Source organism: Oreochromis niloticus, linkage group LG15 (assembly GCF_001858045.2).
Source record: "Oreochromis niloticus isolate F11D_XX linkage group LG15, O_niloticus_UMD_NMBU, whole genome shotgun sequence".
Taxonomy (NCBI): Eukaryota; Metazoa; Chordata; class Actinopteri; order Cichliformes; family Cichlidae; genus Oreochromis; species Oreochromis niloticus.
In genome coordinates, this window is record NC_031980.2 from 6,796,271 (window position 1) to 6,815,709 (window position 19,439).

Consider the following 19,439-nt stretch of genomic DNA (forward strand, 5'->3'; position numbering starts at 1 on the left):
ATTGATTTTACAAAAGTATTTTGCCTGTTTTATGTGTGTGTGATATATTATTTTATTACAGTAGATGTGGATTAAAGATAAAAGATTTTTAACCTAAAATCCCCAAATAAAATCCAAATAATAACAGTACTTTTCTGTGATTTTAAACTTGATATATTGCATTAATTTATACATTAACCGTAGAACTCTAACGTTGGGTGATTTTCAACCGAGCAAATTTATTTACATGATTTTCAATATGTTGCGTTTGGCTAAGTGTCAGGGGTCCCTGCATAGCTTCAGCATTGTCTTTGAAGCCTTTGAAGGCGTGGGTGTTTTCCTACCCCAACGCCTGCTTTTTCCTACAGGCATGTGTTCGGGTGATTTTCACCCGGCAATAGTGATAGAGGGTAAAGCAGGTTTTGGTGGATTTCACCCGATGATAGTGTTAGTGTATAAAATCAGGCAATCTTCCTGCATTTCAAGGGTGACAACCTTCAGGCTCACCATATTTACTGTCCCTTGTCAACCACAGCTGTCATCCTGTCGCAGGATGAGAAGTGCTTCACATTATTTTTTGAGGACCAAAAAATAATCAACGAAATTGTGACATGGCCAAACATCTGTACTGATGCTGAAGCTGTAAAGTGTCGGAAGATAACAGGTACTTTCCAGAGAACAACCCCAGCAGAGGTGCGTGCAAAAATAGGGATTTGTATCTTTAGTGGTTGCCAGATAGACAACCATTTATCTACTGAAGAAAGGCTCTCCAGTCTCCTTCCCAATGGCAGTAAACTGAAAAAACTGTCACCTGTAATGCAGAAGGCTTTTCAGGTGAGGCAGGTGCAATAGATGTCCCAGAGGGAGGGAAAAGAAGCACAGACGATCCTCTCTGCTGCTTTCATTACTCAATGTAGCTTTTTCTGGCAGGACCCAGTGCAGGAGCCATAGCACACAGTGGTAAGGATACTCTCAACAGTGCCTCTGTAGAAGGTGCTGGGGGTTGAGGCTCTTGCTCTACTCAGTTTGGAGAGGAAGTAGAGTCCTTTTTGGGCTTTACTGACCGGGTTGACCATTAATGGTGAGTGGAGCATGCAGGGTGTGAGCTCTCGTGAAGTCTACAATGACCTCTTTATTTGGCTCCACGTTCAGGGAAAGGCTGTTGTCGCTGCACCGCTCGGCCAGATGGCTCACTTCACTCTTGTAGTAGGTCTCGTCATTGTTGCTGATGTCACCTACCACAGTTGTGTCATCTGCAAATCCAATGAAGAGGTTGTAGCTGTGTAATGGTGTGCAGTCATGGGTCAGCAGAGTGAAGATACAGAGAAAATACAGAAATCTCCCGTATTATAATTTTGGAAAAATACCTATTTTATGTGATAGCAAAAAAACTGACAATCAACAGTTATTTTAGGTATTTTTCTGGCACCACAGATGTTTTGTTTTTTTTGTGTACAGTTTAGTGAATCAGGAAATGCAGGGGATTTGTGATTAGGAAGTGAGGGCACTTTTATGAAGAAGATGAAGAGTATAAAGGTGGTTGGTACACGAGGGGGGGGGGTGAAAGAAAAGTATGTGAGGGGCCAGGGGGGATTTGTGACAGAAGGACACCAGTAAGAGTGTAAGAGAAGATTTACAAGGTGTTAGTGAGACCTGCTATAATGTATATTTTGGAGATGGTGGCACTGGTTGCACATGTGCAGAGGAGGGAAAGTGAATAGTTGATGGAAGGATATTAAATATTATTGATATTAGGATATTAAGGATATTACTAGGATATTATGGAGCTGGCAGGGAGGGGAAAAAGAGGGAAACCACAGAGAAGATTAATGGATTTAGGAAGGAGGGCATGCAATGGGTTGGTGTGACAAAGGAGGATGATAGGGATAGGGCGAGATGGATAGAGTCAGATAGGATCAAATAAAAATGAACATTATTAATTTAGATGCAGATCCTTTTCTTAATGCATAACATGACACGTAACAGTTAGCTTCCCTAACCTTTTGTTAAAAAAGGATTTAGTGTCTGCTTGAAAAGACTGTCCCTCCTCCCTTTAAGCCCTCATTAAATTTTGTGGAGCCAAGAAAATATACACCTATTTGTCCAGAACAGCCCTTCCCTTGGCATGTTCTCCTCTGAGACTGCAGATTGCAGACAAAAACACGTGAGCTAAGCTGTCCATTGCACCAATGCTCTGAGTTACAGGAGGTTTGTTTACGTCTGTGAAATATGCGTGATTCAAACAGTCACACTGAAGATTGGGAATTGATTTTTAAAGTATGCCAGGCCTCATTTTAATGAAAACAAAGCATTTCTGGAAAGAATTGTTACAGTGCTCTGCTCTGTTATTTCCATGTGGTGCATACTTGATTCTCATTCGTGAAGGGGAAAAATATAGTTAATCATGTAATTTTTTCTTTCGTGCTAAACTTGCACTTCTCAGTATCAGGTTTGTCTGCAAAGACTTGGAGCTGTGAAGGGTGACTTCCAGCTTAGCCTCTTCGGCAAGCATTCATCATACTTGATCTTTGCAGTTTAAAGACATCAGGAAAGCCTGGAGAACTATTGCTCAAGAGCACTTTCAAGATTACAAGAAAGTCACGAAGAAACGAGGGCAGGCGCAAGACTTTCACACAGTACAGTATGAGCTGATACTATCAGTAAGTGAATGAAGTAATGGTGATAGGAAATGATGCAACAACAACAGCTTTGGTTGGCTTAATTAATACATTTAATATACAGAATACACAAATGCATGCATCTGTATATCTGCACGTAGATTCTTCTTCACCAGCAGTGACATGTGCTGATATTTACAGAGAGAATACAGTGTGAAACACAAGGCCATTAACCTGCCAACTCCTGCTTTTAAAAGTTATTCTTTGGACATTGGTTGTTGTTTTAATCATTTTAAGTCCAGTTCTTGAACCTAAACATTTTCATGGGCTTTTTTTTGAGCCATTTAACACCGAGCTATGAATTATTCAACTATTAAAAAGCACCCAAATAATGTATATTTCATTAATTCAGTAGGAAATTAGTCCTTTGAATTTAACCCATTCACTCAGTGAAGCAGTGGGCAGCCACCAATCCAGCACCGGGGGAGCAGTGTGTAGAGACGGTACCTTAGGGTAGCCGTTCTGTGGATTTGAACGCCCGACTTAGTAGGTAGTTCATGGGGTGAACACCCTACCTACTGAGCTATCCCTGCCCTTAACACAAAGGATGAACCAGTTTTGTGCCTACGCATAACAGACAACTGTAAAGATTTGAAATGAGACCTTTCTGCACTTTGTTACTAACAGCAAAAACAAATATGTTCTGACTTATTTATTTGATCTGACAAAAAACGCTAAGCATAACAAAGTTTTACAGGCATAAAATGGTATTTTTTCTTCACCAAAAATGTGATTCTCACAGAGCTATTAGGAAAACACTTGGTATATCTCTGCATGGTGTGCAGTGCATCCTTAAAACATTTGAGGAAACTGAACAAGTGGAGGACTGAAGAAAAAGTGGCAAGCCTAAAAACTAGATACAGTTGATGAACTCAGTCTGAAAGTCATGACCTTTGGCCACATGGCCACAGGTCTCATGGAATCATAAATTAAATCTGACAGTTTTATTTCAAATTGTCATCAGAATATAAGGCAGAGGTCAACAGAGAGGAACAACAGTGAGTGTCTGCAGCCGTCTGTAAAACACAGTGGAGGCTCTTTCATGGTTTGGGGCTTCATTTGAGCCGGTGGTGTTGGGGATCTTGTCAAAGCTGATAGAATTATGAGTGCACAAAAGCACCATTAGAATTTGCCAGAGTTCAGACTGTGTTGAAGGCGAAAGGTGGTCATACAAAATATTGACTTTCAAGCTCTGCACTGCTTAAAAAAAGCTAAGAAGCTGTCAGATTGTTTGAGCCACAATAAAAACAAGGTAAATATGAAAACATGATATGAATTTATCTCAAAGAATTTTATGGTCCTATTTGGTAGGCATGATATGGCATAATTATAGCTGTCAGTGCAAGCAGTTTCATACCTCTTAAACAAACCAATTGGAATGTCTGTGTAACTCACCCGGTGACATGTATGCACATGAAGAATTAACCAAACAGACAAACACACCCTGACAGTCATCCCGAGACATTTCTTCTGCCTGCTTCATCCCACAAACCTATTCTCCTAAACAAACCTTTTTTTTTAATGAAAAGTAATATTTTTGTCAAGATCCAAACACTGTCAGTTTACTGCCGCTCTATTTACCTTACTTTGTTGATTTGTGCTTACAGCTGGAGATCTCAGACAAACTTTATCAGATTCATATTTCTCAAGAGGTCACACTGAGCCTGAAAACTCTTAGATTGGTGCTGTGGGGGGGAGATTTTCATTTAACTGCAGTCTCCCACTAAAACTAAGAATTACAGCTGGACAGAAAACAGAAAAGCTCTATTATGAGACACAGAGTGAGCCAAGGTAAACCATCTCCTGTTCTCTTCTTTGCTTTTTCCTCAGTCATGTTTCTCTCCTCACCTCCTCTCCTGCCAGCTGTAGCCAGTTTCTTACTGGGAGAGGGGGCTGTTGTTTTTGTTTTGTTGACTCTAGAGACGGTGTTCAGGGACGGAGGAATTGAAGACAAAAAGAAAGAAGAGTTAAATAAAGGGCAGGACAGCAGAGGAGAGATTAGTAATTGAGGGATGTGGGGGAAAGAAAAGCAAATCCAAGATGCGTGAGAAGAGAGCAGTGAGCAGGCAACAATGAGTCATCAATTGTCCCAGGGCAATTAAATGCTGTTATCTCTAGCTCCCCATAGACTGGACTCCACTTACTGAATACATTTTGATAATCTTATATGGAGAACTGTGACCTTATGTCAATGGCTTGTTTCCTTATTTCTACTAATTCAATCATCCGGTTTAAAAATAGAAATATTATTTTAGGAAGACCGTGCTATAGTCAGGAGCTAGCTGGCTTAGTTTTGCACTTAAGGGGTTAAATGGTAGCATGCAGAGATCTAAGAGGGAACCAGTCTTCACACTTTATAGTCCTTTATGATTCTCCTTAAGTCGAGGATCACTTTTAGCCCCATTTGAATCATTTTAATGTCCCCTTCAAAGCTTTGTCCATATATGAAGTGAGTCACTCTCATCACTTTGTAGTTAAAGGTTAAATTGCTAGTGGACGTTCAAGCTCTGGTCATGAAGGTAAACCTCTGATGTATTTGCCAACTTGTCAATCAGTGGTATCATTCACTCCTATGGGCAGTCACTTCAGCAATCAAAGCTGATCCCACTTTGCATTGCTAACAATTGTTCTGCCTCTTGTTGTCACAAATCACTGAGTTTCATTGATATTGTGCGGTCTGTAGTCACTACATCACTTTAAGCATTCTTCTGTGACCCTTTAGATGTGTCAAGGGTGAGAATTAAATTTTCCCAATGAGAAAATTGGCTCGCATAAGAAACTGGGACTGTTGTGGATGCCCACACCAATAAACTGAACCTGGCCCCCAGCAACAGTCCCAGTTAGATGAAATAAAATAGCAAACATGACGCTGTAATAACATTTAAATTTGATGTTTTCTTGATTTTTTTAAATAGCTTATAATGGTTTTTAATAGTTTAGTTAAGTTAAGTTTGTTTGGTCCTTCCTAATTTTTTTTTCCAGTATTTTCTTTGGGAGGGCAGACAGATAATGCTGACTTTTTATAACTTTGCATTTCTGATCAGTGAGGAGTCCTTAAAGGACTTGAAACATCTATTTAGACTAAAATAAAAATTATGTTTAGTTATCAATTACCATTGGCTAAGTAAATGGTAAATGGCCTGCATTTGTATAGCGCTTTACTCAGTCCCCAAGGACCCCAAAGCGCTTTACACTACATTCAGTCATTCACCCATTCACTGGCAACGCTGCCCTGGGGCGCACTGACAGAGGCGAGGCTGCCGGACATTGGCGCCACCGGGCCCTCTGACCACCACCAGTAGGCAAACATGGGGTTAGTATCTTGCCCAAGGATATTTGGCATGCAGCCAGGAGGCAGCCTGGGATCAAACCACCGACCTTCTGATTGGTGGCTGACCTGCTCTGCCACCTGAGCTACAGCCACCCCATAGACTGACTTTTTGCTCTCAACAGATTTCACACTGCTGATTTAACATCACACTTGGGAGAAAGAAGATTTATGTAATTGTATTTTCCTTTAAGTGAGAACATCCTATTACATTTTGCCAAGAGCACAGCATTATAATTATGACTTTCTTACTATAATATTTCTTCAGAACACATGACTTCAGATGGTGCAATGATAGACAAAATTAATACACAAAGAGACATTTGTCATTTTGTTTTGTATTCAAGACTTTACATCCAAGTTTAAAAATGATTCAGCTTTGTATGTTTTCTTGCTTTGCCAGTCCAGAAAACCCCCTTTTGATTACCAAAAGTGTGTGTTACACATTGTGAAAATCTTTAATGAGCATCTTGGCAGGGGTGCACAGAGACCAGACAAGTCAAACTTGGATGGGAAAGAGTTTCTTCTGTTCCTTACAAGAGGCAGGAGAAAACCCCGCCTGGGCCCAAAGGAACAGCTGGGGGAAATACTGAATCACCAACCACATTCTCTCCCGCAGTAGTCCTGACCCTTTGGGTGGGACGGATTTAACAGTAGTGTCTAGACAGAGTTTTGTACTGAGGTTACAGGTTGAACAAGACAGCTGTCCATTAAGCCTGAGAGCATAAAAAGGAGGAAGAACCCCTGGGTGACTTGGCTAATCAAACATATCAGTGCAAATATCCTGAAACATTTCAGTGGAAGAACAATGCAGAGTTTTATTGAGAATTTCCACGAATATGATCACAGATGCTGTGGAAGTAACAAAGTGAAGCCTTTAAAAATACAAATCAATTTCTCAGGAAGTCATCTTTGCTGAACTGTGCGTTATATATACTACTATGAAGCAGACACACACACACCGTTACCTTGTAACAGTATATGTGTGTGTAACACACTTGTATAATATGATAAACTGTGGAACCAAAACTATGCAACGGTTTTGGAACAAACTAGAGCTAATTTATAAATATATCACATCAGTATTAAATATAATTGAGAATTATAGGAGATCATTTAAGTACTTTTCTGTACATTTACCCATAATAGTCAAAGGAGTTTGCAAAGAAAAGCGTCTGGACTTCTTTAAGTTGCTTGAAGACGTTTCACCTCTCATCCAAGAAGCTTCTTCAGTTCTAAGGTCAAATGGCCGAGAGTCCCAGATTTAAACCCAGTGGGAGTATCCCCCCCAAGGAGGGACAAAGGACCCCCTGGTGATCCTCTAATCACATGCGCCAAGGTGTGAAAGCGGGTGTGGGACCTAATCAGCCAGGGTTTCGGGTGAGCCCATTGTGAAACCTGGCCCCACCTTGTCATGTGAATTCCTGAGGTCAGATGGCCCAGGATGTGAGTGGGCGTTAAGGCGTCTGGGGAGGGAACTCAAAACTGGATTATAGATGGCAGACAGTTGGTGTCGTAAACCACCGCCTCTGTTCAAAGATGGTCGCTCACAGTGGACATAGATGGCCTCTTTCACTCCTCTTTCAAACCATCTGTCCTCTCTGTCCAATATGTGAATATGTAAAGAAGTCCAGACGCTTTTCTTTGCAAACTCCTTTGACTACGATGACCTGGATGACTGAGAATCTTCACAGACATTTACCCATAATGATACTATATAGTATTTGAGAAATATGTTACTTTATTGTTAAGTAACCTGAACCTGGGTCGGTCTCTAGTTAGCCAGCTGCTAGCTTTGCATTTACAGTCCAGAAACGAAGGTGCTTTCAGTGTTCTCATCAAATCCTCATGAACATAGATAAATGTAAACATTCAGAGTTCACAAAACTTTCTCTAATAAACATTTAAACTATTACAGAACATTTTAAGCTATGGTGAAGTCATTTTGTCACTAGTCATTGTGTTCCCACTCTTAATAGGAAGAACATACAGGTACTTCCTCTACCTGTGATAACTGCACTTTTGGTAAAACCATTGACCATTTTGAATTTTAAAATTCCCTTTATATGCTTTTAATGGCATGGTACAATGTGCCTGTTTTCATATTATTTTATTATGCCCATGAATAAAAACAAATGTATTAACAAAATAAAAGTGAAATGACGAGTTAATGGAAGGATAATTGAGTTTACACACATCTGCTTGCTGTATTAGAGCAGCACTCTCTATGTCCTTTCTGTTGGTAACATCACAGACAGAAGGTCATTCCTGTTGATGGAGGAGCTCCAGTGAAAACATTTATTCAATCTTTTCATTAATTGTTGTTTCTTCCGACCGGCTGATGGATTTAAAGTCCACAAAAACACCCAAACTCAATATGAGAAAATTAAAAACATGTAAAAACTGCTCTGATTGTCATCAAGCCAGTGAATGGTTGATATCAGCTGGTGTCACTGTCATAGATATGATTACTTCAACTTCCTAGCTGTCTCAGATGAATGGAGATTACATTATAATTTCAGATGAAATTCTTTGTAATTATATGTAATTTGATACTTTGATTCTATTGAATGTTTGCCTCATTCCTTTTCAACAATCATTTGTTTTTATAGCTCTGGCTGAGGATCAGATGTAATCAGCACACAATTGATTTGAGGGAAGATGTTGCTTAACCTTGAATTTCATCATTAAACCACCAATCACCAACAGTTGGCTGTGACAAATAAAGAGGACCGTGTGCGTATCAAATTATTCTCAAAAGATGTTCAACATTACGGTGCTGCTTCAGCCGTGACATCTGTTGACTTAGACAGATTTTGGGGAAATCTGAACTTCTCCACTAAATGTTCAGCATTTTTTTGGCAAAGAGTAAACAAACGATTAGAAGTAAAGGCATACAGGAGTGGATTTACGGCACTGTTTACAAATGTTACAGAGGCGAAAGCGTTCCAGGTGTCCTCACTAAACTTTAACAAGGATTTGTTATCGAGGGAAACAGCTGCAATCTCCACCACATTCATGGCACGATATGGCACCCACAGGACAAATACAGTCACTATGATGCTGGTAATCAGTCTGGTGGTCTGTGGATTGTTGAAAAAGGCTGCCCGATTCACTTTTCTGTAGAGACTGATGTATGAAAAAGCCATGACAGAAAATGACACAACTCCTACCAGGAGTCCTGTCAACAGCACAGCTACCCTCTGACCCTTGGAGGAATAGTGAGGTTTGCAACATGTCCAATGCTGATTTTTGTCCAGCCATCGAACCACTAAAGCAGGGATGGACAGGGTCATCGAAGCCAGCCAGAGTGGAGCCAGCAGCATCCTTGCTTTCACTAGATTTAAACTCCTCTTCAGGTGAACCACCTGAAGGTAACGCTGAACACTGAGCACAGTCACAGTCAGCAGACTGGCATAAATGCTGCAGTACCCAATGTACGTTATGAGCTTGCAGGCTACCAAGCTGAAGGTCCAGCCATAGAGAAAAGAGTAAATCCACAGTGGAAGGGTAACCAAGCAGAGCAGGTCTGACACAGCCAGATTCAGCATCAAACTCTGGCTCAGACTGGACATGTTCTCCCAGTTTGGCTTAAGAATGATGACAGCGATGTTCCCAGGGAATCCCAGCAGAAAGCAGATGGACAGCACCACTACAGGAACAAGACTCCTGGAGTCTAAAGTAGGATGAGGTGAATCTCCAGGAGAGGAACAGATGTTACAAGTAACCATGGTGGAGTTGACTTGTGCCATGCTGGAAACTTGGTGTGAGTGTCATGCACTAATAATGATAAATGACGAAGGTGTTCACCTTTGATGAATCAAAGGGGAACTAACAACAAGGAAACTGTGATGCTAATGCAAATGAGGATTAATCTCTTAATATCACATTGTCACAACAGATGGAACAACACCAAGGAAGCATATATTTAACATGTATAAAGACTGAGAAGTAATTTTCAGCGTTTACGTCATAGAACTGGACGTTTTCCACTTTCCTCGGAACCAGTCAGGCTATTTTGACTTCATAGAAACAAAGGTTGAAAAAACATGAGAATAACACAATAACATCTACATCTGGTGATCACATAAATGGTAAATGGTAAATGGCCTGTATTTATATAGCGCTTTACTAGTCCCTAAGGACCCCAAAGCGCTTTACACATCCAGTCATCGACCCATTCACACACACATTCACACACTTTGATTTTTCCAAAACCAAACTCATCGATTTGGTTTTGGAAAAATCAGGTTCAGCACACAGTCGATTTGACAGGAGATGTTGCTTAACCGCAAGCTACATTGTAGCCACGGCCACCCTGGGGCGCACTGACAGAGGCGAGGCTGGCGGACACTGGCGCCACCGGGCCCTCTGACCACCACCAGTCGGCAACGGGTGAAGTGTCTTGCCCAAGGACACAAGGACCGAGACTGTCCAAGCCGGGGCTCGAACCGGCAACCTTCCGATTACAAGGGGAGCTCCCAACTCTTGAGCCACGCTCGCCACATAAGAAAAAAATGTCTGCAGCAGCAACTAAATAAAACTTGTGAGTGAAACAATTTGGCAACTGCTGTTCACACAAAAAAATATACAATATTTAATAGTTAAATCCTGCTATTTTCGCAGATGCTTCAAGCATGTAGGTGTGTGATACACATCATTTGCCAGTAAAGCTTTGTGAGAGTCAAATCAGTGAGAGGGGAGGGGCATCTGATAGGAATAACGCGTAATTGCATGTAGCAGTCTTTGTTGACATAAACAGCAGGGGTTAAACTACAGGTGAGAGCTGCACTGGACTCATGTCTAGAAACACTTTGAGGTCGTTTGAAATAGATTTAAATACACACACACACACACACACACACACACATAAACGTACACTCAAAGTTCCTCGAGGCTGCTTTATATGTAAGATCTATAAATGTTTATGTTAAAATAGCTTTACATTTCTAAAAGAACGAAAAAGCAACATAAACCGAAATCTGTGTCCACGCGACTGCAACTTTGACCTCAAATGTGATGACATCACTTGCTAAAAAAAACAAAAACCTTCGTGCTGCTGGGCTGGTTCACCCCTCTGCATGCCTGGTGCTGACTTTTTTTATACATCAGAGTGGGATGTGGATGTCTATGAGGACCCTGCACGCTGCCTCTCATTGCGCTCCCCCCCTTTTTTTTCTTTGAGCTCAGCAAATGATGGACGCAGTCTGCGGGAAGTATTTCGGATAGAGAGTTTTTTTTAATCCACAGTAAGGACCATTTAGCATGGGAGTGCATATTTATTTTATCTGCAGGTAAGAATGTTTTATATTTTCCTTTTTTTTTGCATGCCGATAACAACGAAAAGGTCACATTAGCTTATTTACATTAATATGCCCTTCCTAAGAATATCTGTAAAATGTATATATTTTTAAATTTACGGGTTATGCAGATTTATTTTCATAGCTTTCACGTTGTTTCCGGCTGTTATTGACCTGCTTAACTTTGCAATAAATGCATTAGTTTGAATCCAGAAAATGTGGTTTCGGTTTTATAGGAAAGTTAATGATTATATTTCGTGATTAGATTAGAAATAATTTCCAAAGTTAACGGAAATAACTAACATGTCATTTTAATTTAAAGTGAAATCTTAAACATTTAGCTGCTGAGGTATTTTCAATTCATACATAAAGCTTGTGCGCCATCTGCTGGTCGTTTAACTCTTGGCCTCAGTGTAAAAATCTTGTGGTATTTCTCTCCAGCTCTCAAATATCTTTTTTTTTTTTTACTGTATTTTCAGCGGGATGGCCCTGACTCATTTGAAGTGTGTGCTGCTCTGTGTAGCTGCACTTTCAGCTTGTGGTGTTTTTGGCAACAGTGAGAGCAGCGAGGTGCACAGGTGGACCAGGCAGAGCCTTCCTGAGCTGCTGGCCACACGCACAGCACTTTTAAGCACACCTTTGTTCACAGGGCAGGAAGAGGAAAAAGAAGAATTAGAAAGAGGAGGGGCAAAGATGCTCTGTGGAATAGAATGTCAAAGCACCCTACCACCTGTAGACCGAACTGAGCAAGAGAGAAATCTGGGATATGAGACGTTGTATGAAAATGGCACTCGCACACATACAGACATGAGTTTGCAGGGGATCAACAACATGTCTACAAGACCACCGGCACATTCAACAGGTCTTCTCCGCAGGAAACGGCAGGTTTACGGAGCAGATGGTCGTTTTGTGATCTCAGACTCCCATTTCATCACCAACTACCCGTTCTCTGCTGCAGTCCGCATCTCTACGGGCTGCTCTGGAGTCCTGATATCTTCAAAACATGTGCTAACAGCAGCACACTGCATCCATGATGGCAGGGACTACCTGGAGGGTGCCAGGAAGGTTAGAGTAGGTTTGTTACAGCTGAAAACTCAAAGAAGAAGGGGGGCCAGGAAAAGAGGAGGGAGGAGAAGACAAGGAAGGAAAGGAGGGGCTGAGAAAGGTGAGAAGGAAGGAGAGGAGCAGCTTATGGATAAAGGTGGGGAGATGAATAGTTTAGCTGGGGAGAGAGGGAGAAAGGAAGTTGAAGGTAGAAGACGTAGAGGGAGAAAAAGGTCTGAGGAGGAAACAGCTGATGGTGGAAACAAAAAGTCTGAGAGAAGAGGGAGACGAAAAGGCCTCAATCGTGTACGCCGCAGTACTGGGGCCACACAGGAACCAGTGTTTCGCTGGACTCGAGTTAAGCAAACCAAAATCCCTCAAGGATGGATCCACACCCTGAACTCTACTAATTCTCTTTCCCCTGACTATGACTACGCCCTTCTGGAGCTGAAACGACCAGTAAAGCAAAAGCACATGGAGCTCGGAGTAGCACCCTCGACTGCACCCCTCACAAGGATCCACTTCTCAGGCTATGATGCTGACAAAAACCTGCCTGACGGCATCAGAGATGAGCGGGTGGTTTATCGCTTCTGCTCAGTGGAAAAGGAGTCTGATGATCTGATGTATCAGCACTGCGACGCGCAGGCCGGTGCTACAGGTGCAGGTGTTTACATCCGACTCAGGCAGGAAGCGGGACACACAGGCAGCAAGGGGAAGTGGAAGAGGAGGGTGATTGGAGTGTTTTCAGGCCATCATTGGGTGAAAGTGGAGGGGGGTGAGCAGAGGGACTTTAATGTTGCAGTGAGGATCACACCTCCTAAATACGCCCAGATCTGCCACTGGATCCATGGAGATCCAAGTCTTTGTAAAGAGGTCTGAAGATACAGAGAGACAGAGCAGAGGGTATGTGAGAGGCAAAGAGCTGAAGACACCTTCAAAGGGACTCAAAGATCAGGGACACTGTATAAAACCTCTAGAGAACTGTCTCATCATTGGTGCTAAACAATTAATCCTTGATAAAAAAAAATAAAAAAAATAGAGCTTTAGAAGCTTTGCATAGACGAGCCCCACAACCCACCCCCCAAATGTCATTTTAGTAGAAGTATTTTTAGAAATAATCACATCTTCTAAGTGCAATATGTCAGAATGGGGCTAAATATTTCTCAGTGTATCCAATTTTAGATGTTCTTAAGATCATTCTAGGATGAAAGAAGAAAACTTGAGGATGTTTTCTTTACAGATACATTCACAATACCGATTTACATATAAAAGAAGCAGAGTTTCCAGTAAAACATTTCCATAAAAGAATTCTTCATCAAATAATGTGAAAACATAATACCTACATGATCCATAATGCAATCCCACTGCCACAGTCTGGTTGGAGGTTAGAATAATAGTAATGTCTTTAAACTTAACTGCAACTTTTAACTGCAAAGGTTGAAGTCATGAACCTTAAGCACAGACAAGGTGCAGATGATTTTTTTTTCTTTTTATTATTTAAGTCACTTTAATTTCAATTTTAGCAACAGTTATTGTTTTCTATTTCTAAATTGTATATAATAGGATTGTGGGTTTAAAAGAGCTGTAGCTTTTAATAAACTGTAAAAATGTGAGCAAAATTACGACCTGAGATCAGCTTCTCTCTTCAATGAGAGTTTGACAAACCAACCTTGAGTTGAAGACTGCTGCATTTGTCTCTGATTCTGGATCTGTATCCTGTTCAGCCATTTATTGGGGTATTTAGAGAAGTTGGTTTTAGTTGTACTTGTTATGGTCTACATAACATATGTATGGATTTTTTATTACTGTAATTTTGTTGATTTTTGACAGTGTTGATGCAACAAACACATTTTCTTGTGTAATTCTTGCTGTAAAGAAATAAAATAAAATTGCTGATACAAATCAAAGCAGACAAGTCTGAGCCACGAGGGTCACTGAGATCTATATATTGATGTATCCTTCATATTTCATATTCATCCACATTTTGTACTCATTTGAATTTTCTTTCAAAACTTTGTTATGGCACACTGGATTAAGATACAGTGACTTTTTGGAAATAATATACAGAACATCCAGCATATACTCGAGCGCTTCAGACTTCAGCAGCAGCATATGAACCAATGTACTGATTGCTGCTTCACCACAAATCACTCAAAATAAACTGAGGCCCCTTTCTAACTACAAACACAAAACGTCCTTGTTTCTTTGATTTCCAGCTTGAACTCACTGTACATGCAGACAGAAACAAGAAAAAGAGTGCCAGATTCACCGGTTGCACTGTATAATGCAGTACCACCCAACACCAGCAAAGGGCGACACAGTACACGCTCTAGTAATCACTGCCTTTGTTACAGCTTCAGAGGTAGGTACAAACAGTGCTAACCACTGTAACAGTATATAAGCCAATGAAGCCAATGAAAAATTAGTTAACGACTTGCAGCATGGAAATTACTTTATTCACACATCATTAAAATTATCTAAAGGTATAGTTAACAGTTCCAGATAAGTTTTTTAAACGATATGTGTTGCCACTCAGAGAATATCACGTCATATGTGCTGAAAAAACAGAGAAGAAATCAAAACTGGAAGCCAAGACTTCTTTGAGGGGTTTGTTTTTTGCAAAGTTCTTTTTAAAAACAAACTCTTTTCAAACATTTGCAACATCTTCCTCTATGTCTCAGCATGTCTCAGCTTTTGTGCAGGATTGTCATTAAAATGGCTGTAAAGAACGGTACGATTGTGCACTCGTGTCGTCAACCAGCCGCAGCGCATTGTGCCAAGTTGCAAAGATCCAGACCACAGCAAGGATTGTGTCTCATGACACAGGATGTGATGTGAAAATTGTCACGCAACACAAGGGAGGTTGCAGCAGTGGGGAAAGCGACCATTGCGGTGGGTATACTGGGGCCTTTAGGCTGCTTTCAGCATTGGTAGTGTGGTTGGTTAGGTTAGGCAGCAAAACTCATCGATTTGGTTTTGGAAAAATCAGGTTTAGCACACAGTCGATTTGACAGGAGATGTTGCTTAACCTCATAGTTTATTATTAAACCACCAATCACCAACAGCTTTCTGTGATAAATAGAGTGGACTGCACCCTGTGTGCATCAGCAGGAGAGAGGAGATCTTTTCACTTAAGATACAATATTCATTATTCATAATCTTATTATGTTATCTTATTATTATCTTATTAATAATAATAATAATATTAGTGATATAACAGTGTGGTTGAATTCTGCCATGCAGGAAAATCACTGAGATGCTGGTTCTGTAGTGATATCTCTTGATTCAGGCAGGTTTTGAGCTATTCTGAACTTCTGTATTAAATTTTCAGCAATTTTTTGGCACATTGTGGACAAACGATCAGAAGTAAAGGCATACAGGAGTGGATTCACAGCACTATTTACAAATGTTAGTGCTCCAACAGTAATCCAGCTGTCTTCACAAAATGTTAGCAGGGCCTCATTTTTTAGGGAAATGGCTGCCACACCCAGCACATCAATAACAAAATATGGGACCCACAGGACAACAAAGGTCACAATGATGCTGGTAATCAGTTTTGTGGTCTGTGGATTGTTGAAAAAGGCTCCCCGATTCACCTTTCTGTAGAGACTGACGTATGAAAAAACAATGACAGAAAGGGACACAAATCCTACAAGGGCCTCTGTCAACAGTATAGCCATCCTCTGTCCCTCGGAGGAGTACTGAGGTCTGCAATATGTCCTTTGCTGATCTACTTCAACTAGCTGTTGAGCTAGTAAAGCAGGAGTGGACAGGGTCATTGCAGACATCCAGAGTGGAACCAGCAGCATCCTTGCTCTTACCTGATTTAAACTCCTCTGCAGGTGAACAATCTGAAGGTATCGCTGGACACTGAGCACAGTTACAGTCAGCAGACTGGCATAAACACTGCCATACACAAAGTATGTTATGAGTTTGCAGGGCACCAGGCTGAAGGCCCAGCTATAGAGGAAAGAGTAAATCCACAATGGAAGGGTAACTGAGCAGAGCATGTCTGACACAGCCAGACTCAGCATCAAACTCTGGCTCAGACTGGACATGTTCTCCCAGTTTGGCTTGAGAATGATGACAGCGATGTTTCCAGGGAATCCCAACAGAAAGCAGATGGACATCACCACTGCAGGAACCAGATTAGTGGAGTACCAGACAGTCCCAGGTGAATATCCAGGAGAGGAGGAGATGTTATAGGTAGCCACGGTGGAGCTGACTTGTGCCATGCTGCAAACTTGCTGTCAGTGTTGTGCACTGAGCAAGTGATGATGATGATGATGATAAATGTGCAGCCACATGAAGAAGTCGTTACTTTTGATGAAGTCAAAGAGGAACTAATAGCAAGGATACTGTGATGCTGATCCAAACATTTGCATTCATGGTTTCAGCATTTTTGCATGACTCTTTTTAAAAAAATCTTTGCATTTATTTCCATTTATTCAGAGAGCAGCAGTTTAAGAACAGCTAGAAACATAAGTCAAACTTTCACACTTTGATGTCATCGAGTTGTAGATTTTCTCCTTTTTAAGGATTTTGAGCCATTTAACATCATAGAAGCCTAGAAATGTGGTTGGACAGCTATGTTTTTTTGTTTTGTTTTTACAACAAGGAGAGCATTTATTGGGAGCTGTGGATGTGCTTATTTTATTTGCAGTTTTTGCATTTTTGTATGTAAGCATATTTGCATGTCTTTCACTAACGTTCACCTTAGATTTTTTTAGAAATAGAGTGGAACGTGAAACTGCATAAATTTTTTTCCCACCCACAAATACAAATACGTAATCCAAATTTACTTCTCATGGATTTCACACTAATTCACAATTCAGCTCATAACTCTGGAGACATAAGTTTTATAATTTATAATACAGTCTGGCTATATTAACCTACAACCAGAAATGAATGACAATTCAATATCTTGATGAAGATATCTTTTAATAAACCAGATTAGGAACAACCTGAAAGTTGATTTCTTTCATTTCATGCCATATTTTCAGTGGGAGAAATGTTTGACTCCTCATCCAAGTGACTTCTTCTTCTGCGTTTCATAGGTTCAGGTTTGTTTTGTTCGTTCTTCCCAGTTTAGGTTTTTCTTAGTTTTTGTCCCTGCCCATCTCTGCCTCTGTTTGTATTCTCACAAATTGTAATTAAAGCTCACCCGCAGTAAAGTCAGTGCCTGAAATTGGGTTCTTCTCTTACCACTCCACACGTCTGTTGTTGCAGCAGTGACAGTGCTATTAACAGCGAGTTTGGGGAAAGGCTGCAGTCACCGCACTGTAAGGTGTTGACAAATGTGCTCTTAGGCCCTTCTCAGGTCAGAAGTAACTGTTCTCTTTTCACATAAATGGCCTCCATGACTCCTTGGTCAAACCAGCATTCCTCTCTGTCCAGGATGTCTGCATTTTCATCACTAAAGCTGACCAGTAGTCTCTAAATGCACATAGACTGCAGAGTCCTGACTCGACAAGGTGGCTCTTCTGTGTTGGAGCATCGACTTAGCTCACAGCTGTTTGGTTTCTACAGTGTATAATTCATAACAAACAGTGTCTGTATCTGGAAGTCGGGATTTTAGGATTCTTGTTGCTGTAGATCCTAGTGGTGTGAATCGATTCACTCCTGATATACAGCTTGATGTCATCATTGTGGCTAACGGTTTGCTCCGATCTATAGTCATGAGTCATAGACTTTCTTATGGTTCAATTCATGTCGTGCACACATTGGTCAATCTTGTTTCATAGTCTTAAGTGATTACTCTATCTACCAGTAGCTGTTTTTTTCTGGGCCCCTCTCATGTATAGAATCACAGAAGCTTCCATGTTGTGCTGAGGCAGTTTTTTGGCTGCTAGTTTAATGGGACTGGTCCCTTCTGGGGATCCTTGGGGACCAGGACTGTCCAGCCTTCAGTTAGCCATTCTGGGTGTGTCTCATCCATTAGTAGCTGGTTCATTTGTGCTGCCAGGAGCTCATGAAGTGCAGTTAACTTTTTTAGCCAATAGGTGTGAATCATGTCAGGACCTGGTGTTGTAGTATAATATTCTATCTTGGATGTTTGCCATCATGATAGTTTCTGGAGCCTGTTTGGGGAGGTATACACAAGTTTTATGCAGCAAGACATTTGTCCATAAAGCCCATATAAAATATGCATTGTAAAACTATAACAGTATATAAACTAGTAAAACAATGATTCATCTTCAACCACCTACATCATGGAAAAAACACCATGAAATTTATTCATATATACATCTACTACTGCGAATATGTTATTCAGAGTTACAGGAGACAATTGTTTTATACATTTAGATGTATCATTACTTTGGGAAATATGCAACTTTAATTTTGACTTATAATGACGGTAATGAATCCGGGTAGGTGTAGGTGGTCTTGTTAGCCTGGTACTACCTGCCAGCGTAAAATGGATGGATATATATCTTTACATAGAAATGAAGGCTGACAACAAAGAGAATGCAATAGATCAGCACAATGACGTCTTCAGAAATGAATGTAAAAAATTAGTGTGGCATGCTGGGTTATCTAGCAACCATTGTTTAAACTCATTAACCTAATCCTATCCCTTATTATTTTTGCGATGACGGCCCCTATAACATGAGCCAAAAAATGCAAAATATGCCAGAGCTGCTTTGATAAAAGCGTCAGCACAGTGTTTTGAACCAGTGTGCTGCAGTCGAGTGAAACAGTCTTCTGAGCCTCAGCGTCTCATTTCTACTGTTAAGAATTATTTCTGAGTAGAGTTCAGTTTAGTTCACCACTTTTATGAACTCATATTTCTTAAAATAGGGTATTTTTTATCGTTGTGTATTTAGATATCATTTTGTGTTTTTTTTTAGGGTGGAATATAAAACCCATATTTTGGAAATTATACATATATGGTATTCTATGCCTGTAAGTCATTGGCTGTTTTGGGCCTGATAGATGGAAACAAGGAATGTAGCTTATTCAAAGTACCTCTCAGATTTGCCAGTTACATGCTATGATACAGTACCACTCCACACCAGTAAAGGGCGCTGCAGCACACACTCTGATCAAAATTAACATTCATATCCAAACTGTACTTTAAGTATGTCAGGATTCCTGGGTTGTTTACCC

The 19,439-nt window shown here is 40.7% G+C and overlaps 1 protein-coding gene across 1 annotated transcript; it reads left to right on the forward strand.

Annotated features, from left to right (window-relative positions):
* The first annotated feature begins 10,982 nt into the window (after nt 1-10,982).
* Nucleotides 10,983-14,494, forward strand: LOC100710559 (serine protease 23). Its single transcript, XM_005449626.4, has 2 exons — nt 10,983-11,279; nt 11,765-14,494. The coding sequence occupies exons 1-2, from the start codon at nt 11,251-11,253 to the stop codon at nt 13,206-13,208; spliced, it is 1,473 nt and encodes a 490-aa protein (XP_005449683.1). The 5' UTR covers nt 10,983-11,250; the 3' UTR covers nt 13,209-14,494.
* Nucleotides 14,495-19,439: the final 4,945 nt, after the last annotated feature.

Bases quoted from the DNA above. Each gene is read 5' to 3' on its own strand.
- LOC100710559 (XM_005449626.4), top strand. From the start codon at position 11,251: ATGGGAGTGCATATTTATTTTATCTGCAG. The intron at 11,280-11,764 runs GTAAGAATGTTT...CTGTATTTTCAG, and splicing joins CATATTTATTTTATCTGCAG to CGGGATGGCCCTGACTCATT.